Source organism: Centroberyx affinis, unplaced genomic scaffold (assembly GCF_046629955.1).
Source record: "Centroberyx affinis isolate AG114_WGS23_722 - 3 ecotype Tasmania unplaced genomic scaffold, CSIRO-AGI_Caff_v1 ptg002920l_1, whole genome shotgun sequence".
NCBI classification, from domain to species: Eukaryota; Metazoa; Chordata; class Actinopteri; order Beryciformes; family Berycidae; genus Centroberyx; species Centroberyx affinis.
Window position 1 is genome coordinate 115770 of NW_027281042.1, and position 22735 is coordinate 138504.

A 22735-nucleotide genomic window follows, 5' to 3' on the forward strand; every position below is an offset into this window, starting at 1 on the left:
TCTGTCGTACGATGATGACCAGCCGAGGCCCTTCTCAGGTTTCTGACGGGGGTCCCAGGTAAATTTAGTAAGACTCTGTTCACCAAGCACACACCGCACTCAGACACTTGACACACTCCCAGAGAGGAGACACGCTCTCTAAGGGACAGAATCAATTTGAATGAGCTTGACAGTTCGTCAAACGACTGCTGCAGACACCAAACCTGTGGAGTTTTCATACAGTTGAGCTTATAGCGAAGGCCCGAGAGAGGTTGAGGATCCGCTGCTGGGATCGAACATATGATGGAACCATGATATCGATAGAGGACTTTGAAGAGTTATATGAGGCTGAACACGATGCCACTGACACCACCTGGAGCTGGGTAAAGTAGTTTGTAAATTCTCTGCATGTGTGGAAGCCTTATGAGAAATGCAGCATGATGAATTACGGGTAGGAGAGAGCACATCGTGTTGAACTTCACCATCATGATGAACTTCACCCTCATGATGAAAGTGATGGTGAAAAAGCAGTGTGGAGTGCATTCTTGTTTCATGCAGTTTACATTAATTGATCAGCCAAATCATGTTTTGTAGGCTTCAGTGTCTTCCACTACTTCTCCTACAAGCCATTAATCATCATTATCTTATTCATTTCCTTTTGTGTTGCAACATTCTCTACTTTTACGTAGATGCATTTCAAATGAAGTGAAATACAGAAGAAAGACAGGGTGTGTTTGTGTGTGTGTGTGTGTGTGTGTGTGTGTGTGTGTGGATATGTGTCATGCTTGTTTCTGTGTGTGTATGGATCTAACCAGGCATATCAGAGAGAGCGAGTGTGTTTCTGGGGGGAAAGTAACTGGCACGGCCAGCTTTAAGGCAGCTGAGACAGCGAGACCAGGGGTGTGTGTTTCAGAAATCCCCCCTGTAAGACAATCTGATCCGATTGCAGTTTGGGGGGGAGAGGGTGAGAAAAGAAAAAGGGGGTGACGGGGGAATGAGAGGTGAAAATGGGGGGAAAGCTGGGTGGCGTGGAGAGATAGGTTGATGGATCAGGTGATCTTTTCACTAACCCTGCACTTTGGGTTCATCTAGTTTGAGAAAAACACTTTCATTCCAAAAAATAAGATCTTTGTCACACAAAATGATTGCTTGCATGAAAGTAAGATTAATTACGTATTATCATAAAAAATATTAGCCATCTAATGGCATTTGCTTTCAAAACAGTGCCATTTTTGTGTGTGTAATCAATGCTTTTGCAATATTGATTCATTAATTTCATGTAACTATTTTTCCAAGATAGATTTAAAGCATTTTGGGATAAAATTATTAAACTATCAATGAGCCCGTGGTTGCAATTAGGTAGGGAATAACTTTTCTGTCTGAATCCAACCTATTTTGGAAATACTGAGAGTCCAAAGTTCTGGGTCATGTGCCTATATGCCGCAGTTATGATCAAAACACCCCCGTGGATGTTTATGGATGCTTACATTTCTTTTCAAAATATACCTGCTTTATTTCTTCAGTCAGACAGTTTTACTTTCCTTAATTCTTTATACCCATTATCAAAGTTTTGGCTAATTGTATTATCAAAGTCTCTCAAAGTCTCAAAATCTTTTCACAGTCTACAGCCATAAACCATCAACAATATCCTCAATGTTTTTTTCCTGCTGGGTATTAGCAAACCCTTACTATTATTATCAAACAGATTAAGGGCAAACTGTTTGTCCCTTTTAGTTTTGTATCAAATCTTGGCTGTTCCAGCTAATGTTGCTCTCATGTCTTATGACTCTCAGGCCAGTATCGCCTGAGCCAATCAGAGGCTCTGATATCAACTGAGTCTATGAAAGGATTATGTAATGGATTTGTCAAACCAGCATGCCCTTGTTGAGGCAAGTGAGATGAGGCTGAATCAGAATAACTAATATGCAAGTTTTAAAAAGTTGCTCTTCGTGTTTTTGAAGTCTTGCAGCACCTTAGATTTAAAGTTAAGTTTATGGTGAAATCTTACAGAGCAACAAGCAATAGTCCCATCATGGTGGAGCCAATTGCACAGACAAAGTTTGGCTGTGTAACAGAGCAAGGTGATTGGTCAAGCATTGAGCCTAGAAATAGGCTATGAATGAGAATCTTTGTTATTGAATAAAACTAGGTGGTGTAACACCTAAATGTGGCGAGTTGTTGACTGGCTGGATAGTGTGGTTGAGCAACAAACAAATGTTTCCTCTCTCACAGGTTTAAAAAAGTTGGCCCCTGTTCTGCTTAAAATCACTTTGTTTACTATTTCTTGGAAGATATCTGTAGGCGAAACAAATGGTTGTCCTACTACAACGTGATTGGTTCTCAGAGAGTAGTCACCTCAGAAACGAAACCCCGTATCCAAAGCTGTGATTGGCTGAATGTGAGACCATACCGGCCAAGACACGCCCTCCCAGCAGAGAGGACTCATTTTTGACTTACTTGGTATTGGTAGGTCAGCTTACAGGTATCAAATGAGGTCCTTTCTAATTCTGTGTGTGTGTGTGTGTGTGTGTGTGTGTGTGTGTGTGTGTGTGTGTGTGTGTGTGTGTGTGTGTGTGTATGTATGCGTGTGTGTGTGCGTGTGTGTGTGAATGGATGTAAAATAAAGTAAATGAAAGGGATTTGAGGGGTTTTCAAAATTTAAGGCAAATAAAATTTTGCATATATTTGTTATACTTTTGTTTAATGTGGCTAGGAATTCAGATATTTCTCCTGATGCTAAATCTCTTGCTGAGTGTTTTTCTGACACCCATCATATCAGATAACATCTCAACTTGCTTCTTGTAGCCTGATACTGGTCTTGGCACTCACCATAGCACATGTTGAAAATGAAATCTCTATCATATGATGTTTGGGTCCGGCCAGCCAAATCGCATTGGCTGAGTTCAACTCTTCCTGGCGAAGCAACTTGTTGTTGGAAACATGTGTAAGAACAGCTGTGTCGCCCATGTATCCTTTGATTGGAAAGAAACCAATGACATTTTAGAGCTTGACCTCAGGACAGCCTGTGCAAGGCATGTAGTGGCAATAATACCTGCTGACCAATACATAGTATTGGAATAAGATAATGTGTGTCATCCTGAGTTATTAAAGGGTCGACATATTTGCCTTGTAATCAGGAAGAGACAGATAACTTCACACTGATGTGTGTAATGCTCCTGACATGCAAATAGCCCCAAAGTCTTGTGATGAGGAAGCATTAGAATAAGTTTTTCACATGTCAGTCTAACTTGCAGGGTAAGCACACTACTCACAATTATGAATTGTTTGTTTCAGTGCAACAAATGTGTTAAAAATGTTCTCTAAAAGGAAACGCTGAGCTGCATCTTGAGTGTGACTAAAAGTGTAGCAGCTAGTAGTCTTGTCCCAGAGGCTTAGTGAAAACTCATGATAGATTGAAAACCAACTTTAGCTCCACAGGGGAGACTCCTTGCCTTTCCTCTAATTCTCATTTTAAGCATTTGGTATGAGGAAAGATTACTTGGCACGAGGAAGAAATTGCTACAGCACACTTTCAAATTTCCCATATCTGAAGCCATCCACATTTTCAGATGAATGACGTTGATGGACAGAATCGGAGACCAGATGAAAGGACACTTTACATAACTGATATACAGTGAAATGAAAAACTAGTCCACCATGTTCTACCCATTCATAAAACTGCTTAATATCAGGTCACAAGTGAGGTCAGGTCAGGCTTGTGCAGGCTGTTGTGTCAGCACTTTTAAGAGACAAAGTTCTCTGGAAACACACTGAAACATATCTAAACCTGCAAGGCCAAAACACACACATGTACACACACTAGTGAGTCAGCTTAGAGCTCAGACCAGTAAAACATGAGACACTACAGCTGTAGACTGGTAAGCGACGCTGTGACGTGTTGTAAACCCACATTGTGAAAGACTCTCTGCCTGTTACCTAACACGTAATCAACCTCCACTCAGTTCATATGACCTACAGTCATGAAACTATGTCAAATTCATCAGTGGAGTACTATATTGTTGTTTGATTTATTCACTTCATTCTCATTCGTGTTTAAAAACCATGATCCTGTGTGACAAAGTGAACGTTTCAAAAGTAAACAAGAGTCCAACATACTACATTATGTGCTGTACAGCAGATATACAATCACTAAAACAACACACAAGGCTGATTGAGGGTTGGTAGACTGTGATGAAAAAACCCTAACAAAGACATGCATTCTTCCTTTTCTCTCAAAGGCCAGAAAGGCCCCATCACAGGCGGAAAAACACTTAGCACACACACGCGCGTGCGCACCACACACACATACAGTACTGGCGGCTCCTCATGGAGAGTGGCTGCACGTGAGGCTGCAGTAGCGTGTTGCCTATCACATATTTGGGGCTTTGCTGAGAGTTCCTCCTCCATTTAGACATATGTTACTGTCAAGATTTTGGCCGCGTTCCCAGCTCTAATGCAGACACACACACACACACACACACACACGCACACACACACACACACACAGAGAACTACAAAGCAGGACAGAGTGCATGTCAGTGTGTCAGTCGATGAGGGGGGAAATCTGTCCGGGGGCCTACATTGGGACTATAGCATAGTTAGTGAAGTGTGTCCGAGTGTGTGTGTGTGTGTGTGTGTGTAAGAGAGAGAGAGAGAGAAAGAGAGATAAAGAGTGTGTGAAAGAATTGCTTTGCCCTTGCATAAACATTGCACATTTGGTTTTGCTGGTTTCACTTCTGGTCTGGTAAGCTGTTGAGTTCAGCAGAGAGTAGACCACTTCCTCCTGACACGGTCAGAGCTTCAGACAAACTGGGTTCAACTGGTAACATCGCCTGTGGGACCACAGAGGGCTGTGATTGGCCAGAAAGATCACCTCACTGCATTTGACTGATGCGGTGACTTCAAAGCGACGCGCTGACGTAGCGCCGACCGGTTCCCACCGTCATATGTAAACATTTTACTCCGGACGGTGCTCTGTATTGAAACACTGTAGCGTAAAAACTTACAGCAATGTAACATTCAGCTCAAATATCACAGCCTAGAAACCTCACAACGTAAAAATAAGGCATGGGACCATCGATATATATTATTTAAATGAATGAAAACTAACTTATGAAACAAAGAAACGAAGTTTATATCATATTACATGCAGACCAGATTTTCCGGTAGAGCTCTCTAACATCACAAGCAACTTTATAGTGATCCTATAGGCTAATATGCAACAATATCCCAACAATAATACTACTGGGACGAAATTTGTATTGTATCACAAGGCGTATTCCGATATAAAATAACACCCATAAGCTATACACCAAAATCCCCCCTACTACTTTGAGAATAGCAATTTAGCGCAGTCACCAGTTTGCAACAATGCAAGTGGCTGCAATAACAACCTTGTTGCCACAGTGGCAGCTCAAGCGCTGCGTTTAACAACTCAACAACTCAACGCTGATTGGTCAGCAGCCCAGCTTCGCTTGCACATGATGTCATTCACTGACTAGGCTCCCTGAGAGAGAGAGAGAGAGAGAGAGAGAGAGAATGTCAATATTGCGCTTTAAATAGTCACTATGTGCTGGTGACAGCCGATGACAGCGAGGTGTATCTCACGCGCCACCGTTTTCGGGAAATGCTTCTTCTGTGATGTCCGTGTCTTGTATTGTCATTCACCGCTGAGGATACGACAGTCTCCGTGTGTTGGTGAAGGCTATCAACTTGTCCTGCTTACAAGGTAGGGTTTGTTTTTGTCATTTTCCTGCATCTGTCTGTTTAATGAAATAGGTGATGAATGGGCTCTTTTTCATACAGCTGTCCAATATGTCTGTCAACTATTTTCAATACTGTATCTTACCTGGACGGTAGTCATTTATCATTCGTCGCTGAATTTGTCATGATGTTATGAGAGTCAGCCATTCACCAACATATTGAACAGTCTAGTTTTCATTTTCTTCCATTAAGACATGTGTAGCTGATTTGTTATTATAAGGCTTTTTTTAGCCAAATTTATTGTAATGTAAACAGATGATTCATCACTTAAATTTCCCATTTATACTGGTAAGATAGATTCAGTCAGCCCTTTACCTATCATCAACTACTGGGTCATTTTGTATGTCTTTCCATTAAGACCTTTGACTGGGAAAAGTGTTTTGTAAGGCTTATGTATTGTAATGCCTATGTGAACTGATCTAACTAATCTGAGATTTAAAATTAATAATAGTGAAAATGAAAGCCATAATTGCAGGACATCATCTGATGAGTGGCCCAAACAGATTCCTATGGAAAGGAAATCTTCATACTTGCAGCTTGTAAATCTGTTAGACCATAATTAAGTGAAGCATAAGTCATTTACTTAAAAAACAGGATTTCTCAAGGGGTTTGTTAAGTTATAGTAATGCTTATGCAAGCATGTTTTATCTGTCATAACTCAGTCTATTACCAAGCTGTGGCGTCAATGTTATGAGACATTGTTCCTCTTTCTGCTTTGTCTGACAGAAGAAAATCTATTTTAGGGGGAAGTTACTCTGCAGCGTGTGCTTCTAAAAGCAGCAGCATTTCACACAAACAGCCCTCTGCTTTCAGAATCAGCTGGCTTTGCCTACAGCTTTGTAACTCAAAGCCTCATTGAGGAGTGAAACTAATAATGTAACATGGTGAAGGCATTATACAGACATGTCAGCTGCTGCTCAGATTCAAGTCTGAGGCCCCATCATGAGAGACCCTGTCCTTTAGTAAGGGGGCTCCTCTACTGGCCCACACAGGCTCAGAGAGAATGGGCATGTTGGCATCGATCCATCCCTATCGTCCCTGGTGCTGTAAACGTCTTTGGGGCCTACTGCCAACTGGCTGAAGGTCAGACCCCCCTCCCCACCACTTTCTCTCCCTCAGACACACCAGCGTCTCACCCAACTCCCTGAAATTAGATGACCACACACTCCCAGGAGTTGTGAGGGCGAGGGAAGATTGGGATCCATCACTTCTGAACCCCATGCTCATCCACTGGGGGTTTGCGTCACAGAAACCTAAATAATCTCGTCGACAATTGATTTTCTTTTTCTGTTTGGAGCATGAAGTCACTAGATGTTGCATTGGGTGCACACACAATGATCAGGCTGTATCTTCAGTTTCCCATATTTATTGATATATCACAAAAGATATACCACACCAGTGCTGATGTGATGAAAGCCTTTATCAAGATGGCTGGTGGCTGATACCTTTTTTGCATTGAGCAATCATGGGTTTGACTGCTGAAATTATTTTAATATCAGTTATTTACTTACCAGACTGCTTATGCTTGGAGCTAAATATCATAGGCAAAAATAAATTAAAATTCCATTTGCTTGCCCAAGACTGTTGGCAGTAAGAGAAGTTTATCTGTATCTGCCAACTATGTAACACGAAGCGTCTAACAGTCATATTTGTATTACATTGTAGTAGTTTTTTTAAGGGGAGGCTGTTGTAATCTTTGAATAGGAAAAAAAATGAGATTAACTGAGCTGATGAAGCCTCTCAGATGAGTTGTGAAACATCTTCAACTCTTCATTTGAAGTCCAGTGGATTTTATTTTTTATTTTTTGGACAATTAAGAAACAGACAGACAGAAATAGAGGCAGGCACAGCAACAGAGGATCAGTACTGGGTTAGGAATCAAATGCATGTGCTTGCACTGTATGATGTCAAATAGTGATGAGTTTTCAATCAGTCATTATCAAACAGAACAAAACATCATGATCTGTTCCAGCTGCTTTTGAAGTTTCACCATGAAAGCTGTTGGGTAGCGAACCCTTCTTGGCTTGGACTTTGAGAAGCAGGAACAGTGTATGAGGAGTATTTATATAAAGAGAGAACTAAATATTGCAACCTGACAAAAGTGTGTGTGTGTGTGTGATTTGATTATGGAGACTGACTTACATGAGATTGAATTTGTACAACCCCCTTCTGTTATGTTATTGTTATTGTCAAGCCAGAAACAAAATACTTCCACAGTATTTTGAGTGTTTACAGCAGTATGTATGAATGAAATAGATTGACTAGGTGGTCTGTAGTTGGTGGAGATCAATGCAAAGAGGAACAATAGATATACTCAGACTAATACAGTCGCCCGCTCGCTCGCTCACTCTGAGGCTAGTGTGCAACAGTATCCTTGACCCTTTCCAGGACCCTAACATTCACAGCGTCCCAGAAACCTTCTCACTTGTCTCTCAAAACTTTGCCTAGGCCCTTTAGATTATCTCATTACACCTTTGGTTTAAATCAACCAATCAACACCATGGCAAGTTCTGACATCACCTTCAGTGCTGATTGGTCTAACTTTGTTTCTCCTTTGACCTCTCGTGTCCAGGTTTTGCTGTGAATTGAAAACAGTTGGATAGGATTTCCGGAATTATCTGGAAGGGGGGAGCACGGTGGGAAGGTCAAAGTGGCAGCAGGTTCTTCCTACAGTATGTAGGCCACCGACTGTCCTGCAGTGTCCACAGTGAAATTACCCATGAGCGCTGAATAGGAATCAGCTTCCCTGTCCACTTAACCAACCATGGTGCAATTCAGAAACTGACCTCAGATCAGAAAAGCAGGAGTTATTTCACTCCATTCCATTGATGGACAGTTATGGCAGATCATACGTCATCAGTGGTTTGATTGACAGACTGAAGGATGCCAGCAGATGGCAGTTCATAAACACCTCATCCTTTGAAGGTTAACCGAGGTGTGAGGCGCCGTTATGTCTGTGTGTTGTCTGTATTAGCAAAGTGGAATCTACTGGCAGCAATTGATTTCAGTCTCACTGCACTGGTTTTTAGCGTAATGATTCCTGGAATGATGACCATATGCACGGTTTTGTACCTGCAGTATGCTTGCGAATGAATCGATTATTTAAAATCTTTCCTTTCTAAAAACACCACATTTAAACATCCCACTCTGTCTCTTCCTTTCCCTTTTTTTCCCCCTTTTCCTCCATCAGACCCGTCAGACCATGAACTACGTGGGCCAGTTGGCAGGCCAGGTGTTTGTCCAGGTCAAGGAGCTGTACCGGGGGCTCAACCCCGCCACCCTGTCTGGCTGTATCGACGTCATTGTAGTGAGGCAGCCCGATGGCTCCCTGCAGTGCTCGCCCTTCCACGTTCGCTTCGGCAAGATGGGCGTCCTCCGCTCCCGAGAGAAAGTGGTAAGGAGATTAAAGGCAGCCGTCTTCGTGGTTTGTGTGAAAGGTGTAACATGCGAGCTTAGTTGATGTTTTTTGATCACTTTGAGAGAGCTGTATTCTTGTAGATCCTTGAGGACTGAGGCAGAGTCTTCTCATCTCTTGTCCTCTCCTCTCCTCTCCTCTTGTTTCCTCTCCTCTCATTTCCTCTCCTCCTCCTCTCTTGTCTCCTCCAGGTGGACATGGAGATCAATGGGGAACCAGTGGATCTACATATGAAGCTGGGAGACAATGGAGAGGCGTTCTTTGTCCAGGAAACAGAAAATGATCAGGTATAGAAACAAATACTTCACTTTAGCAGGGATAAAGAAGGGCAAATAACATCAGGGTTTTGGTACAACGCAAATTGTATTTGAATGGATTTGATTCCAAATGTTTTGCTCCTAACCTAGAAGAAGTAACTTCTTGTAGCTCCTAACCAGGAATTAGACAACAGCTGAAAAACAGAAAAGGTAGTGCTATTTGTGAACTGCCTCTGAGCCCTTAGGGAACTAAAGTAGGTAAAGTGGAATATTTGTGTTGTTATAGAGGACACACTTTGAATGTTAAATTTCAGTTCCTGATATAATAGTTTCAGTGTATTTTTTCAAATAAAAACATGGTTCAAATGAAAACACACATCATGCTCCACCTCCGCGATATCCAGAAAGTCAGACACACCCATTGTTTAGAGTCTAAAAGTATTATCCAAACCATTTTCCTCTCTACATAGTCATAGTTTGAACAAGGTCCTGCAGTGTACAGACTTGGCACAGAGGCCAAGAATTTTTCCCTTTGCTCTGGCTGAACAGCATTCCTCTATTCAGTAGTGAGTCCTGAATGAAGCATTTACCAACCTCTGCCTTCTGACCTACATTAAATGCTGTCCCCATATGATAGCATAGACAGGGACTGGAGTTTCCTGGCAAAGAAATATCCTTAAGGCAGACTAAATGCTTTGCTTCTGTATTAGTGAAAATTAGCTAAACTATAAGACAGCTGGTTCAAAACCTCTGAGGGTAAAAAGTCAGGAGTCACCTTTGCTGTCTGAAAAATCAGGTTTTATGTTTTTTTTTAGTGCATGAAAACCATTCATAACTTAGTTTAAAAATGCATGGAAGTCAATGTAAAAAATCAATTCTCAATTCTTGGAAAGTTGACTTATTGAAGCTCCAACGTTTTCATATGGTTTTCCTAGGTTTTAACATCCAATTTGAAAGAGCTGATTTGTGCGTAACATTACGATACAATGCTATGTTTATATGCTATTGTATGCACATGAGGATGTAAGCAGCTAGAAAGCATAAACAAGCAGTGGAGCTACTGAGGCTGGAGGCCCGCCGTGAAACGGGAAGTGGGTGATTTATTCCCCCTAGAGCGGTGTCAGATTCTCAGGCACGTTTGAGGAAGGAGAGGAGGAGGAGGATTGTGTCTTTGAACCCTTTCGTGGCACAGAGATGAAAAACGTGAGGTAGTGCTGTCACATCACAAATCATCTACTTGTACCTCAATTCTCTCTTTGTCTCTCTTGCTTTCACTCTCTCTCTCTTTCTCTCTTCCTATCTCTCTCTCTCTCTTTTTCTCTGTCTCTCTCTTTGTCTCTCTCGCTCACTTTCCTTCGCTCTGACATGTCAGCCTCATTAGTGTTAGTCCGATGAGTCATGCACAGAGAATGCTGATTGTTTTAGACCATTTCTGCTCATGGTTTGCTGGAGAAAGTGTGTGCACACATATGCACACACACACACACACACACACACACACACACACACACACAATCCCCTGCATTGAAAGTGGGTTACTTCTCCTGGAAAGCCTTATCCTTTCCTAGAAAGAGGGAGTGTGGAACTGCCTCTTTCACAGAATTGGGGAGCACATTGTGTTTTGGATTGGCTGTCTTCTTGAGCTGGCAACGTCTCTGCTCACAGCGGAAAGAGTTTCTGCGAACAGACTGGCACACGTTTGTTTAACTGTTTGCTTTTGACCCAAATTGTGCAAAGCACTAATAGTGGAGTAGTATTTCAGTGGGAGCACGGCCTTAACAGTATTCCAAGTGGAAATGAAACCTGCAAAATCTTGTTTCAACTCATTTTACAGATATTGCCAGACATGATGCCAGAGAAGATATTCTGGGTGTGAAATTTTGTTTTTCAGTGTGTTTTTCAGAATGAATATCTCACTGTCTAATGTTAATGCTCGAGTTAATATGGGTGCAGGTTGCACAGACTCTTTTTTGTTTGGTCTGGATGTGAACCAACCAACAAACCGCAGACAACAACAAAACAACAACAGGGTCATTGTGTTGCATGCAGTCAAAATAACTCTAGAAATCTAAATCTGTTCAAAGAAATGCTCTTGTAACATTTGATCCAAATACAAATATATGTTGATAATGTCTTCATGAAATTCTGGTTAAAGATAGGCAACCAGAGAGACAATATTCAAAGTTCTGCCTCTCTCCTTTCAGGTCGCTTATCGGCAGCATTTGCATTTCAAAGAGAGCGTCCATTGTTTGACTTTCTGTTTCTCGTCTAAACAGGAAGTGGTTCCCTCCTACCTGGCCACCTCTCCCATCTTATCAGATGGGGCCAATCTGATGAGCGCCTCCTTCATGGGCAAGATTTCCGGACCGGCCATACAGACCCTGGGCTCTGCAGGGAGCAATGGAGAGAATGGAAGCATGATGCTGATGAAAAAGAGGAGGAAGAGGAGGAGGAAGGCTCGGGCAGACAGCGTGAGGAGGGAGGAGAGCGGCGACTACTCGGAGGACGAAGACATGTTCACCATCGACATCAGCTCAGATGAAGGGAAGGAGATGGAGAGCAACAGGTGAGAAACAAGGGAATGGAGAAAGGAAGGGAAGGAAGGGAGGAAGGAGACAGGAAAGAGAAGGTGAAATAAACGCAAAGACAGCAAAAAGAAAGAAGGTTAAAGAATGGAATAAATGGAGTGAAATAATGAAATTTTTGAAAAAGTGGCGAAATGTACATCATAAATAAAGGGAATGGAGTGCAAACAAAGGGGAAAAGAAAATGGATAGAAGAGCCAGAGTGAGGGAGGAAAAAAGGGCGGACAGCGAGGCAGACAGAGATAAACAGTTCATCACAGAAATGAGCTTTGTGAGCAGCTGTAATGGAATTGGGGTCTGGCAGGCAAGAATCAACAGAGCAGCGTCACGTGTTGTAGAGCAGCCTTTAGCCACAGCCTTGGCGCGCACACACACACACACACACACACACAGACAGACAGACATACACATTGACAAAACACACAAAGCCATATGGAAACATTCACGTCAGCACTATGATTCTTGCCTCGGGGAACATGGACTCGCTTTACCGCAACTCTGGATGTGATAGGAAAAGCTTTACATGTGCAAAGTGGAAATGGCTTCAGTGTGTGTGTGTGTGTGTGTGTTTGTGTTTGTGAATGTGTGTATGTTTGACTCTGTGCATACACGTACGCATAGGGGACTTGGCCTCTGGTGTGCGGTGCAGTATTCGATCCAAAGCGGCCTAGTATGCCCAGTATGCAGGTCAGGGACACAACATTAGGAGCCGTGTCCCATATGTTGTGTTGTTGTGGTTGTGAAAGTCTGCGATGATGAATGTCTATGGCAGCAGTTGCAAATAACTGCCTAGTGACTGATGATGATTTATTACCACCTTTGCACGTGTGTGTGGGTTATATTACATCTAAATTTAAATGCAACTACTACAGATAGCCCAACTCTACTGTACACAACTGTAAAACAACACCATGCTGGCTTTGACATTCACACAAGCCTACAGTAGAGTGCTGTATTTATTGGCCTATAACAATGAAGAGGGCAGTCTACATAGTCCAAACAAAGTATTGGACTATGTTACGTTTTGAGTCAGGGGCACAACTCTCACTTTTTCTCAACTGGATAAACTTGCTCTCTTGCTCTTACTATTGCTATTGCTCTTGCTCTATCCATCCCACTTATAACCCACAGCTGGATGCGGTGGAATTCTGGGAAAATGTAGGAAATCAGTAACTGAAGTAGACAAGGCAGGTTGAGGGAAAGGGGATTACAACACTTCACAAAAACTCCTGGAATGCAGTGAAAATCACAGATTGATGATATATAACAGTTTAAGAGTATCCAAGGGTGGATTTATCTATATTTATCTAATCACAGTATGTGCTGTGTGTGTGTGTGTGTGTGTGTGTGTGTGTGTGTGTGTGTTTCAGGCCTTCATCTCGGGATGTCTTCAGAGAGGAGGCAACAGCCAGCAGCTCCTACAAACAGACTGGCGTCTACGCTCGCTCAGACGGAGACTGGAGCCCCATCCAGAGGTACCTGACCCACAAATAAAGACACACACACTCTGACACACACCCACACAATGTTATGTATGCTGTAAACCTGCTTGTTATTCATAGTCTCTTCCTCTCCCAGCCCTAGTGGCTCTCGTCCCAACACTCCCAAGAGTGACTCTGAACTAATGACCAAGCCGTCAGACACAGACAACCAGAATCCAGCCATGCTGTGGGCCTGGGGGGAGCTGCCACAGGCTGCCACGGTAACCAAAGCATGCCACAAACACACACAAACACACAGATATTCGCACATACACAACATGCATGCAACACACAGAGAAGAACAGTCTCTCATATTTCTAGTGAATATGCTTTTAGTATGTTCAAGTTATAGATCAGTAATATATCAGTCCATAGTCAGTGTATCATCCTCCTCTTCCCTCCTGTTCCAGCCGTCCTTCCTTCCAGTGAAGTCCGATCCACCACCCGTTTGTCCTGTGTCCATCCCCGTATCTGAAAGCACACACTTCCGCGTGATTCCTCACGAATCGTCTTCAGAACAGCGTGAAACCTGCTCTGAAATGTCGTCACTCAGGCTGCTCATGCCGGAAGACGCCTCAGCCAATGAGGCAACCGTCGTCACGATTGGGGTGGAGTCAGAACCCATGAGGATGGACTCCCAGCCAATAGCAGCAGAGACACAGGTTAGCGACTCGCCTATGGGAGCAGCGGCAGCTCGTATGATGTCAGACATGGAGGAGAGCAACGCAGTGCCTCGCCCACAAGCCAAGACGGACTCTCCGTCCAAGAGGAAAGGTAACGTCATTGGTTCTTCATGAACTTATTTTGTGTAAAAGTCACACACTCTGTGATAAAACGCATCATACTGCTGAGTGTGTGCATTTTGCTAATGGAGGAACTGTAAGCCAAAAATAAATCAATAATGATTTGAGAAACCTCTTTAGTTAGGGAAATGTGAAAAAGGGCAGGAGATTGAAGTTCTTGCACTACCAGAAGCAGCAGTCAAAGCCAAGCTGTCAAATGGATCAATCAATTTTCTCTGTTGCAGACAAGAGAAGCCGCCATCTTGGTTCTGATGGAATTTACCTGGACGACATTACAGAGCTGGAGCCTGAAGTGGCAGCGCTGTATTTCCCTAAGAGGTATGTGGACACACACACACACAAGGAAACACACATGCACACACATTGGTCGCTCTTTTGCAGTCATCACCATCACAACAAACACAAACTGGAATACACCCTACATTATCAGTATCTTTACTGAGTGCTCAGTGTGAGTGTGAGTATGTAAGTGTGTGTGTATGTTTTATTTATAACCTTACTTATCCAGGGAAAGTCAACTGAGCACAGGGGGGGGGGGGGGGTGTTACTCATTCACTTTTCTCACCTACATTTTCACAAGCCCGCTTCTCTACCCTCTAGGCTTGCATGTGTGTGTTTGCGTGTGTTTAGTACACTTTAAAGGATAAGGCTGGTGTTTTTTAATGCATTGCTACATGGACGAGACTTGTTGGCAAAACAAAATCATTGCTAATTTTGTTATTTTCATAGGATTTGTTGACGGTAAGCAATGCATTAAGAAAACACCAGCCTTATCCTTTAAATGCTAACCAGCCTCCTCTCTTCTGCAGTGACAGTGGAGCAGCAGTGAGGAGCTGCTCCGACCCGGGCCTCCGCAGCGCCAGTCTGTCCCCGCAGTCGGTCAGCTCTGGAGGAGACAGCGGGGTGGACAGCTACTCTGACCCCATGTCCGACCTGCCCTCTATCGCTATCTCTCTGTGTGGAGGACTCACTGACAACAGGGAGATCACGAAAGGTAAGCTACTCAGGCTGAGACAAAGAATGGTATGCAAGATACATGTCATATAGTGTATGGAAAACAGTGGAAAAATGAGGGAAAATTCACATATATGCTATGTGTGTGTGTGTGTGTGTGTGTGTGTGTGTGTGTGTGTGTGTGTGTGTGTGTGTGTGTCCTTACAGAGCAGTTCCATGAGAAGGCCATCTCCTACCAGCAGTTTGCAGAGAGCCCCTCCATCATCGACGACCCCAACTTAGTAGTAAAAATCGGCTCCAAGTAAGACATTCACACTGTTAGAATCTCACTAATGTAGCAAAATGTATGTGTTTGAATACAGTGAAATTCTGAGCCATAAGCTGTGTACCATATAGTCTATGCTGCACGGTTTTGATTGCCATACACTGCAGCAAAAAAAAAAAGAAAATGCAGAATATGCAGGAGTTTTTGGGGATCATGAAGAGGGTTTTTGCAAAGAAATTTGGCTGACTAAGTGGTTTTGCTAAGTTTTTGGAATTGATATAAATATATTTTGTTATCTCCCACAGGTACTATAATTGGAGCACTGCGGCTCCACTTATGCTGGCTATGCAAGCCTTTCAGAAACCTCTGCCAAAAGTAAGAAATTGATACACACACACACACACACACACACACACACACACACTCAGCAGCACACATCCCTCCCTACACACAGCGTTCAGCATACTGTAGATATTAATGACTCAGGCCATAGATCAGTTGTACACTAAGAATACCACTCCCCCTTCTGACTAAAACTGGTACTGCACAGTGTGTGTATCACTGTCTTTATCCCTTTCACCTTGTCCTGCATTACATTACATAAAGCTTAATCAAGTGATGCATTCACTGAAATATTCTGAACAGATGGTGGTTATGGTTCGTTCATCCCCTGAATCCCTCTTCTAAATCTGTTCTACTTGGCCACTTGTGTTAAATTTTGTCTTTCCCTCTGTTCTCTCCCCTCTTATGTTATCACTCCTTCCTTCTTTACTCCATCTATCCACCCATCCATCTATTCGTTCAGTATTCTTGCTTTAGTTATATTTATTCAGCCTTGGAGTTCCTCCTCTGTTGTCTGACTGGTGCATTTGGCTACAGCCAAGTATGTCAGAAAAACAAATCTCTCTTTTCTTTTTCTTGCTGTCTCTCTTTTTTCTATCTCATTTTCTCCTCTCGTGACTCTCGCTCTCCCTTTTCTTCTTGTCTCCCGCTATTACTCTCTATCTTGTTTTCTCTTACTTTTTCAAATTGATAGAGACTCTTGATTGAGAGATTGATAGAGAATTTTCATTCTCTATCAATCTTTTAAACTCCCAAACACCACATACCCATACATACCTTCACTCACTCCACTACTTCATTTTCTCATTCCAACCACAGACACGTTGCTGTTCTGTTGCAGTCTGTTTGTTGATTTCTGGTCTGGTTTGGCTTCAGTTCTTTAAGTGTGTTTTTATTGTGTTATGTTGTGTTGTGTTGTGTTGTGTTGTGGTTGTGGTTGTGGTTGTCTGGGTTGTGTGTGCTCTGCTCCAGGCCACGATGGAGAACATCATGAAGGAGAAGATGCCCAAGAAAGGAGGGAGGTGGTGGTTCTCCTGGAGAGGCAGAAACAGCAGCACTAAGTCGGTATGTTGCGCCTACAATATCACCATACGATGCTAAACCATCATCTTTTTCCATCTTACCGATTGAATCGGACTGAAATCTCATCAATATATAGATATAAGCAAGGCAAGGCAAGGCAGCTTTATTTGTATAGCACATTTCATACACTGGGTCAATTCAAAGTGCTTTACAGAGTGATAAAAATACAGTAAAGCTAAAAGATTTACAATTAAAAAGTGCAAAAGAGATACAAAAGATAAAAGACTTAAAAAGTAAACTAGTGCAGTTCAAATCAAGTGAAATAGAAAGATAAAAGAACACAACAAATACTCCCACTTTTAGATGCACATTGTGAGTAAACCCATATGTTTTTCTTTAATTTTCTTTTCCCCTGTCCTTCCTGATTCTACTCTTGATCTGATATTTAGGCAGATGAGAATCGTAGATTCTCCTCTTGGTCATATAGGCTAAATCACTGTCTGAATCACTGTTTCGTTAAATAATTCAGGAAATAGAGAGAAAAAAAATGTTTATTTATATGAAAATGCCATGAATTATTACTTATTTAACATTTTTCCATGTCATTTGTAAAGTAAATGAGTGAGTGTTGTAGATAAACACTACTTCTCTCTCTGTAGGATTCAGTCTCTGAGCTCGGGGCCTGTGGCTCTGCTGAGCAGGCTGGGAAAATGTCTTCCATGAACAGGTGAGGAACAACAAAACTTTCTCTTGATATTCCAGGAAGGAATAAATATAGTTTTCCCTAAGAGTTGGTTGGAGTAGCAAGGGGTTGAACATCCTAACTGACGACTTGTTACCTAATACCATGACTATGAATTTGACCTCCTGTATATTTAGACCTTTAACCCTGCATTAACTTGTGTGTTTGCAGACATAAAGAAGAGTCATCCTCTAGTGATGAAGACCCCAGGGCCGCCAAGCAGAGCTCTTCCTCTGTCCAATCAGAACCTGTGCTCCCACCAGGAGGCGTGTCTTATAAGAAGACGCTCCGCCTCACATCAGAGCAACTGGTGAGAACACCAGGTTCAACCACTGGACTGAATCCAGTGCTTCAAAGTTTTTAAACAAGCTGCCATGACCCAGACATGCCAGCAATTAATCATGTGTTACATCCTCTTATTCTCTTTCCCCCCTGCCCTTTTCAAATATTTTCTCCCTCACAAAACTCTCAGCTGTCTCTCCAGCTGAAGGACGGTCCTAACGACGTTGTGTTCAGTGTGACCACTCAGTACCAGGGAACCTGTCGCTGTCAGGGAACCATCTACCTCTGGAAATGGGACGACAAGATAGTTATCTCTGACATTGATGGAACCATCACCAGGTATGTGTGCAAGGATGTGTGTGTGAGTGTGTGTGTGGGTGTGTGTGGGAGTGGGTGTGTGTGGGTGTGTAGGGGTACTTTGGAGAGAACTACTTATACATACTTTTAGCTAGACACTCAGATTTTAAAATGTTCAGGTACTTATGGATATGCATTTAGTTTCTTTTGACACTTTACCACTAGGCAACTTCGCACTTTGGCGGCCCCAAGTGGCAGCGTGAGATAACTGAATTTTTTAACATCTGAAGAATTTCATTGCCCAGAATTCATGTAACATGACATCTAAGCTGTGCACTTCTCTGACCTAAATTTCTTCTTTTTAATGGGCTGGTAGGGGTGGAGAGAAAAAAATCTTTTCATAGCAATTTCAGTTATTGTTAGAAAGCTGGACTCCTTTCTCTGGAGAGCCCACTCACTGCTGTTTAGAAGACAGTTTTGTATTTCGCTCCTATGTTTAGATTTTCCACTTCCCGTCAGTGACCATACCCGATACCTGACATTAATTTGGGCAAATAGGGCCTACCAGGTCTCAGTTAGTCAGGATGGGACTTAGGCTGTATTTTTGCATAAAATCTTTTTAATGAATTCAACTTTGAACCTTTTAAACTTAGCAAGCACACTTGTAGCTACTTTCAAATGTACTTTCTAGGATTTGTGAGTACAGACTGTGCTACTGAGTACAGACTGTGCTGTGTACTGAGTACAGACTGTGAGTACAGACTGTTTACTCACACATCCCAATGCCTCTTGTCTCTCTCTGTTTGTCTTCAGGTCAGACACCCTGGGCCACATCCTGCCCACCCTGGGGAAAGACTGGACCCATCAGGGCATTGCTCATCTCTACCACAAAGTCAGCCAGTAAGCGTTACTTTGTTACCATACTTTACCACACTACCAGACCAGAATTATTGCTTCAAAAGGTTTGAATCTCTATTCAAGAATTAATCTCGCTAGATGCAAAGGAACCGATCAGATTGCTAGAAAATCTTGTCCATCTTGTACTCCAGACAAACACTCAAATAGCAGAAATGATTTCCAATAATAACCTCCAATACTACATTCTATTTTATAGTAAGATTCATTGTGGTTGTTTCCACCAAGTGGTTTATAATACTAATAAACCCGCCTTACATGCCTTTCTTTGCCCTCTCTCTCTCTCTCTCTCTCTCTCCCCATCAGGAATGGCTACAAGTTCCTGTACTGTTCGGCGAGAGCTATCGGCATGGCTGACATGACCAGAGGTTACCTCCACTGGGTCAATGAGAGAGGCACCATGCTTCCTATGGGCCCTGTCCTGCTCAGCCCCAGCAGCCTCTTCTCAGCCCTGCACAGGTCTCTCTCTCACACACAAACTGTCTCTAAATTAGCCTTTCACAAACCCTCCATCATAACAAAACAATGTGTAGGAAGATGAGTAAATTCTTCCTCATACAGCAGATACTGTGAGCATTGCTGTGCTGTGCTGATCGTTGGTTTCTGATCCATCGTTGTTATGTGTGTGTGTGTATTTGACAGGGAGGTGATTGAGAAGAAGCCGGAGAAGTTCAAGGTGGAGTGTCTCACCGATATCAAGAACCTCTTCTACCCCAACACACAGCCCTTCTACGCCGCCTTTGGCAACAGATCTACGGTACACACACATCTGCACATATCTGGATAATTGATGTAAATTCTTGCACGGTGCATTTCTCAAACACTGGGTCAGTTGAAGGCCCTGACAGGAGAGGACTTATGAAGTTTACTTAAGCTCAAAACCACTCATACTGTGGATATTTACATAAGTACATTAGGGTAGGGAGCTATTTATATAAAGGGTAATTTACATGTATGTTATCTCTAATATTAATTCCCATGCTCTCCTAATATTTGCAGGATGTATACTCCTATAAAGAAGTTGGGGTCCCACTGAACAGGATCTTCACAGTCAACCCTAAAGGCGAGCTAGTACAGGAACATGCCAAGACCAACATCTCATCGTAAGTCTTGAGTCCAGTTTGCTTTGTCTGTTCTGGGTGAAGACATTCTAATCATGTTAGAGAAAATGTTCAGGTAATTTAGTTACTGTGTCTGACTGTTGTATGCCTCCTCTCCCTCTCTCCTCTTCTCTTCTCTTCTCTTCTCTTCTCTTCTCTTCTCTTCTCTTCTCTTCTCTTCTCTTCTCTTCTCTTCTCTTCTCTTCTCTTCTCTTCTCTTCTCTTCTCCTCTCCTCTCCTCTTCTCTTCTCTTCTCTTCTCTTCTCTTCTCTCCACAGCTATGTGCGTCTGGGTGAGGTGGTGGACCATGTGTTTCCTCTGAAGATGCGAGCCAGCTCCTCCGACTTCCCCTGCTCCGACACCTACAGCCACTTCACCTACTGGAGGGAGCAGCTCCCTCTGGTGGAGCATCGGGGAACTACGCCTCCACACACTCCCAGCTTCAGTAACAACAGCTGCTGACTGTCAGTGGGCGAGCACTAAGTGTGTTTCACTGTCACCATGTGCTTGGGATGTAGCAGTCATTTGATAGTGATGTTACATGTGTGTGATATCTTACTGTAGATTTGTAAGAGGGAGCACTTTCAGAGCACAGCAGAGAGTGAATCTGCTGTGAATAGTCTTATAACGCACAAAGTTGGATGTAAACGCACTTTTTTCAAAAGATAACCCTCTGTGGCCGTCTGAAATATTGTATGTATATGAGAAAGGACAGTAATTTATTCAGGCAGCTTATTACATGTCATATAGTATTTTTTAGTGAGCGTTGATATAATTTCAATAGCTAGCCACTCTGGCCTATTTAGTGCTGTACACATACAGCTGTATACCGTATTTAACAAACAATATATATGGCATCTGTTCAGAAATGCATCTTACAGAACACAAACCATTCTGACCATTTGTGCATACATCAGAGAACAAGTTACTTAAACTTGTGCCAAATACTCAATGTAGAATTTATTTTCTTACTCCTAACTTTTTCAATCAAAAGACTGTTACACTTTATAGATCATTCAATCAACATGGAAATGCAAATGTTCATGTAGGCTAATTGTGATATGTGATATCAACATACTTGTGTGTGTAAATGATGTCCTTGTATCTCTTGAAAGAAAACAATCAAGTCAGTGTTACAGTTATGCCATGTAGTTAACTTACAGTACATTAAGATTTGTTACGTAGCACAATGCTTATGAGTGGATGTCTGTGTAACTTGATATTTAAGAGACAAACGTAATGTCAGCAAGAGAAAAGCAAGCACAACAGTTTCAATAGTGGCAACCGACAGTTTTCTTAAAGTGAGAGTTCACTCTCTCTGCGTCTGACAATGGGATGAGATGTTGAATCACAGAGTTCATTTTATTTTTCTATCCGAATCACACGGTGTGTATGAGTTATGTGTGGATGATGTGAATTCTGTCATTTCTTTGGTGGCCTTCATGAAATAGACTAATTTATTAGTAGCAACGTACAGGAACACATAGATCATCCAATCCATGATCAGGAGATGTTCCAGCTACTCTTTAGGATTATGTGATAAGTGCCATAAAGTATATTTTATTTATTTTCTTTGACAGTATGATCCACCTGATTAGGAACTGACTGTGATAGAAAAATGTAGCTTACCCTTGTGTGTATTAATCCTGAGTCCAATGCTGTATTGTAATTGAGTGGTTCTCATACTGTAGCTTTACTGCCTTTCCCTATTAGACTGTCTATAGGGCGGCAGCATAGAGAGCATGGTAGGCCTAAGTATCAAACATTTAGACCTTAAAACTAATGAATGTTTCCATAATCTTTTACGAGAATTTGGTTTCTGAGTTAAGAACATTTGAAGAGGGCTCTTTATTTTTCACAGTAATATGTAGCATATGAATACATATTTTTTTGTTATTGTTCAATAGGAGATGCTGTCATGGTGACTAGCCTATCAATTGTTTTATTACACATCATACAAGCCACTGAATGTAGGTTAGAGTATCATTACTGCAGGTGTGAGTATATGTCTAATATGAGAGAAGAAGTGTAGCCTTTATAATTGCTATTATTCTTTCTATGAAAGAGGTAAAATAGCCCAATAGCTTATTTTGCCTTAACTGTGGAAGTTTTGTTGATCATTGTTTGTTTTACTTTACTCCCTCCATCCCTTTTTTTGACCAGTTCACTGTTAAATTGGTGTAATCAAACTCAATAAAAAATGCCTTGGAATCAGCCAGTGTGTGTTCATCTCAATTGCTACAGTTTGAGGCCATCTTGGATCAGATGTGACCTCAGAGTCTGGCCTTTCAGCCTTTCATCAAACTGCCCTAATGTGGATAGACTGGTGGGATAATATGGAACCAGTATAGCCTTCACTAGGGAGACCGACTTGAATTGAGTAGGATTACGATAAGAAGTGACGAGCGAATAGCTACAACCATAAATTCCTACGGGGACGTATTGTGTGTTTTTGGTATCCAAAAGTGAATTTATAGTGACCTTTTATTATCTCTTATAATATCTGTAGTGGAAATTATATTATACCATTAT

General features: G+C 42.2%; 1 protein-coding gene across 1 annotated transcript; it reads left to right on the forward strand.

The window, feature by feature from the left end:
• Positions 1-290: 290 nt before the first annotated feature.
• Positions 291-22406, forward strand: LOC139658501 (phosphatidate phosphatase LPIN1-like). Its single transcript, XM_071536617.1, has 20 exons — positions 291-362; positions 8933-9136; positions 9349-9444; positions 11691-11980; positions 13370-13474; positions 13578-13701; positions 13891-14254; positions 14508-14601; positions 15093-15277; positions 15445-15538; positions 15808-15877; positions 16817-16909; positions 17527-17594; positions 17781-17919; positions 18082-18230; positions 19002-19088; positions 19410-19562; positions 19746-19860; positions 20103-20206; positions 20482-22406. Exons 1-20 carry the CDS (start codon positions 291-293, stop codon positions 20663-20665), a joined length of 2790 nt encoding a protein of 929 aa, XP_071392718.1. The 3' UTR covers positions 20666-22406.
• Positions 22407-22735: the final 329 nt, after the last annotated feature.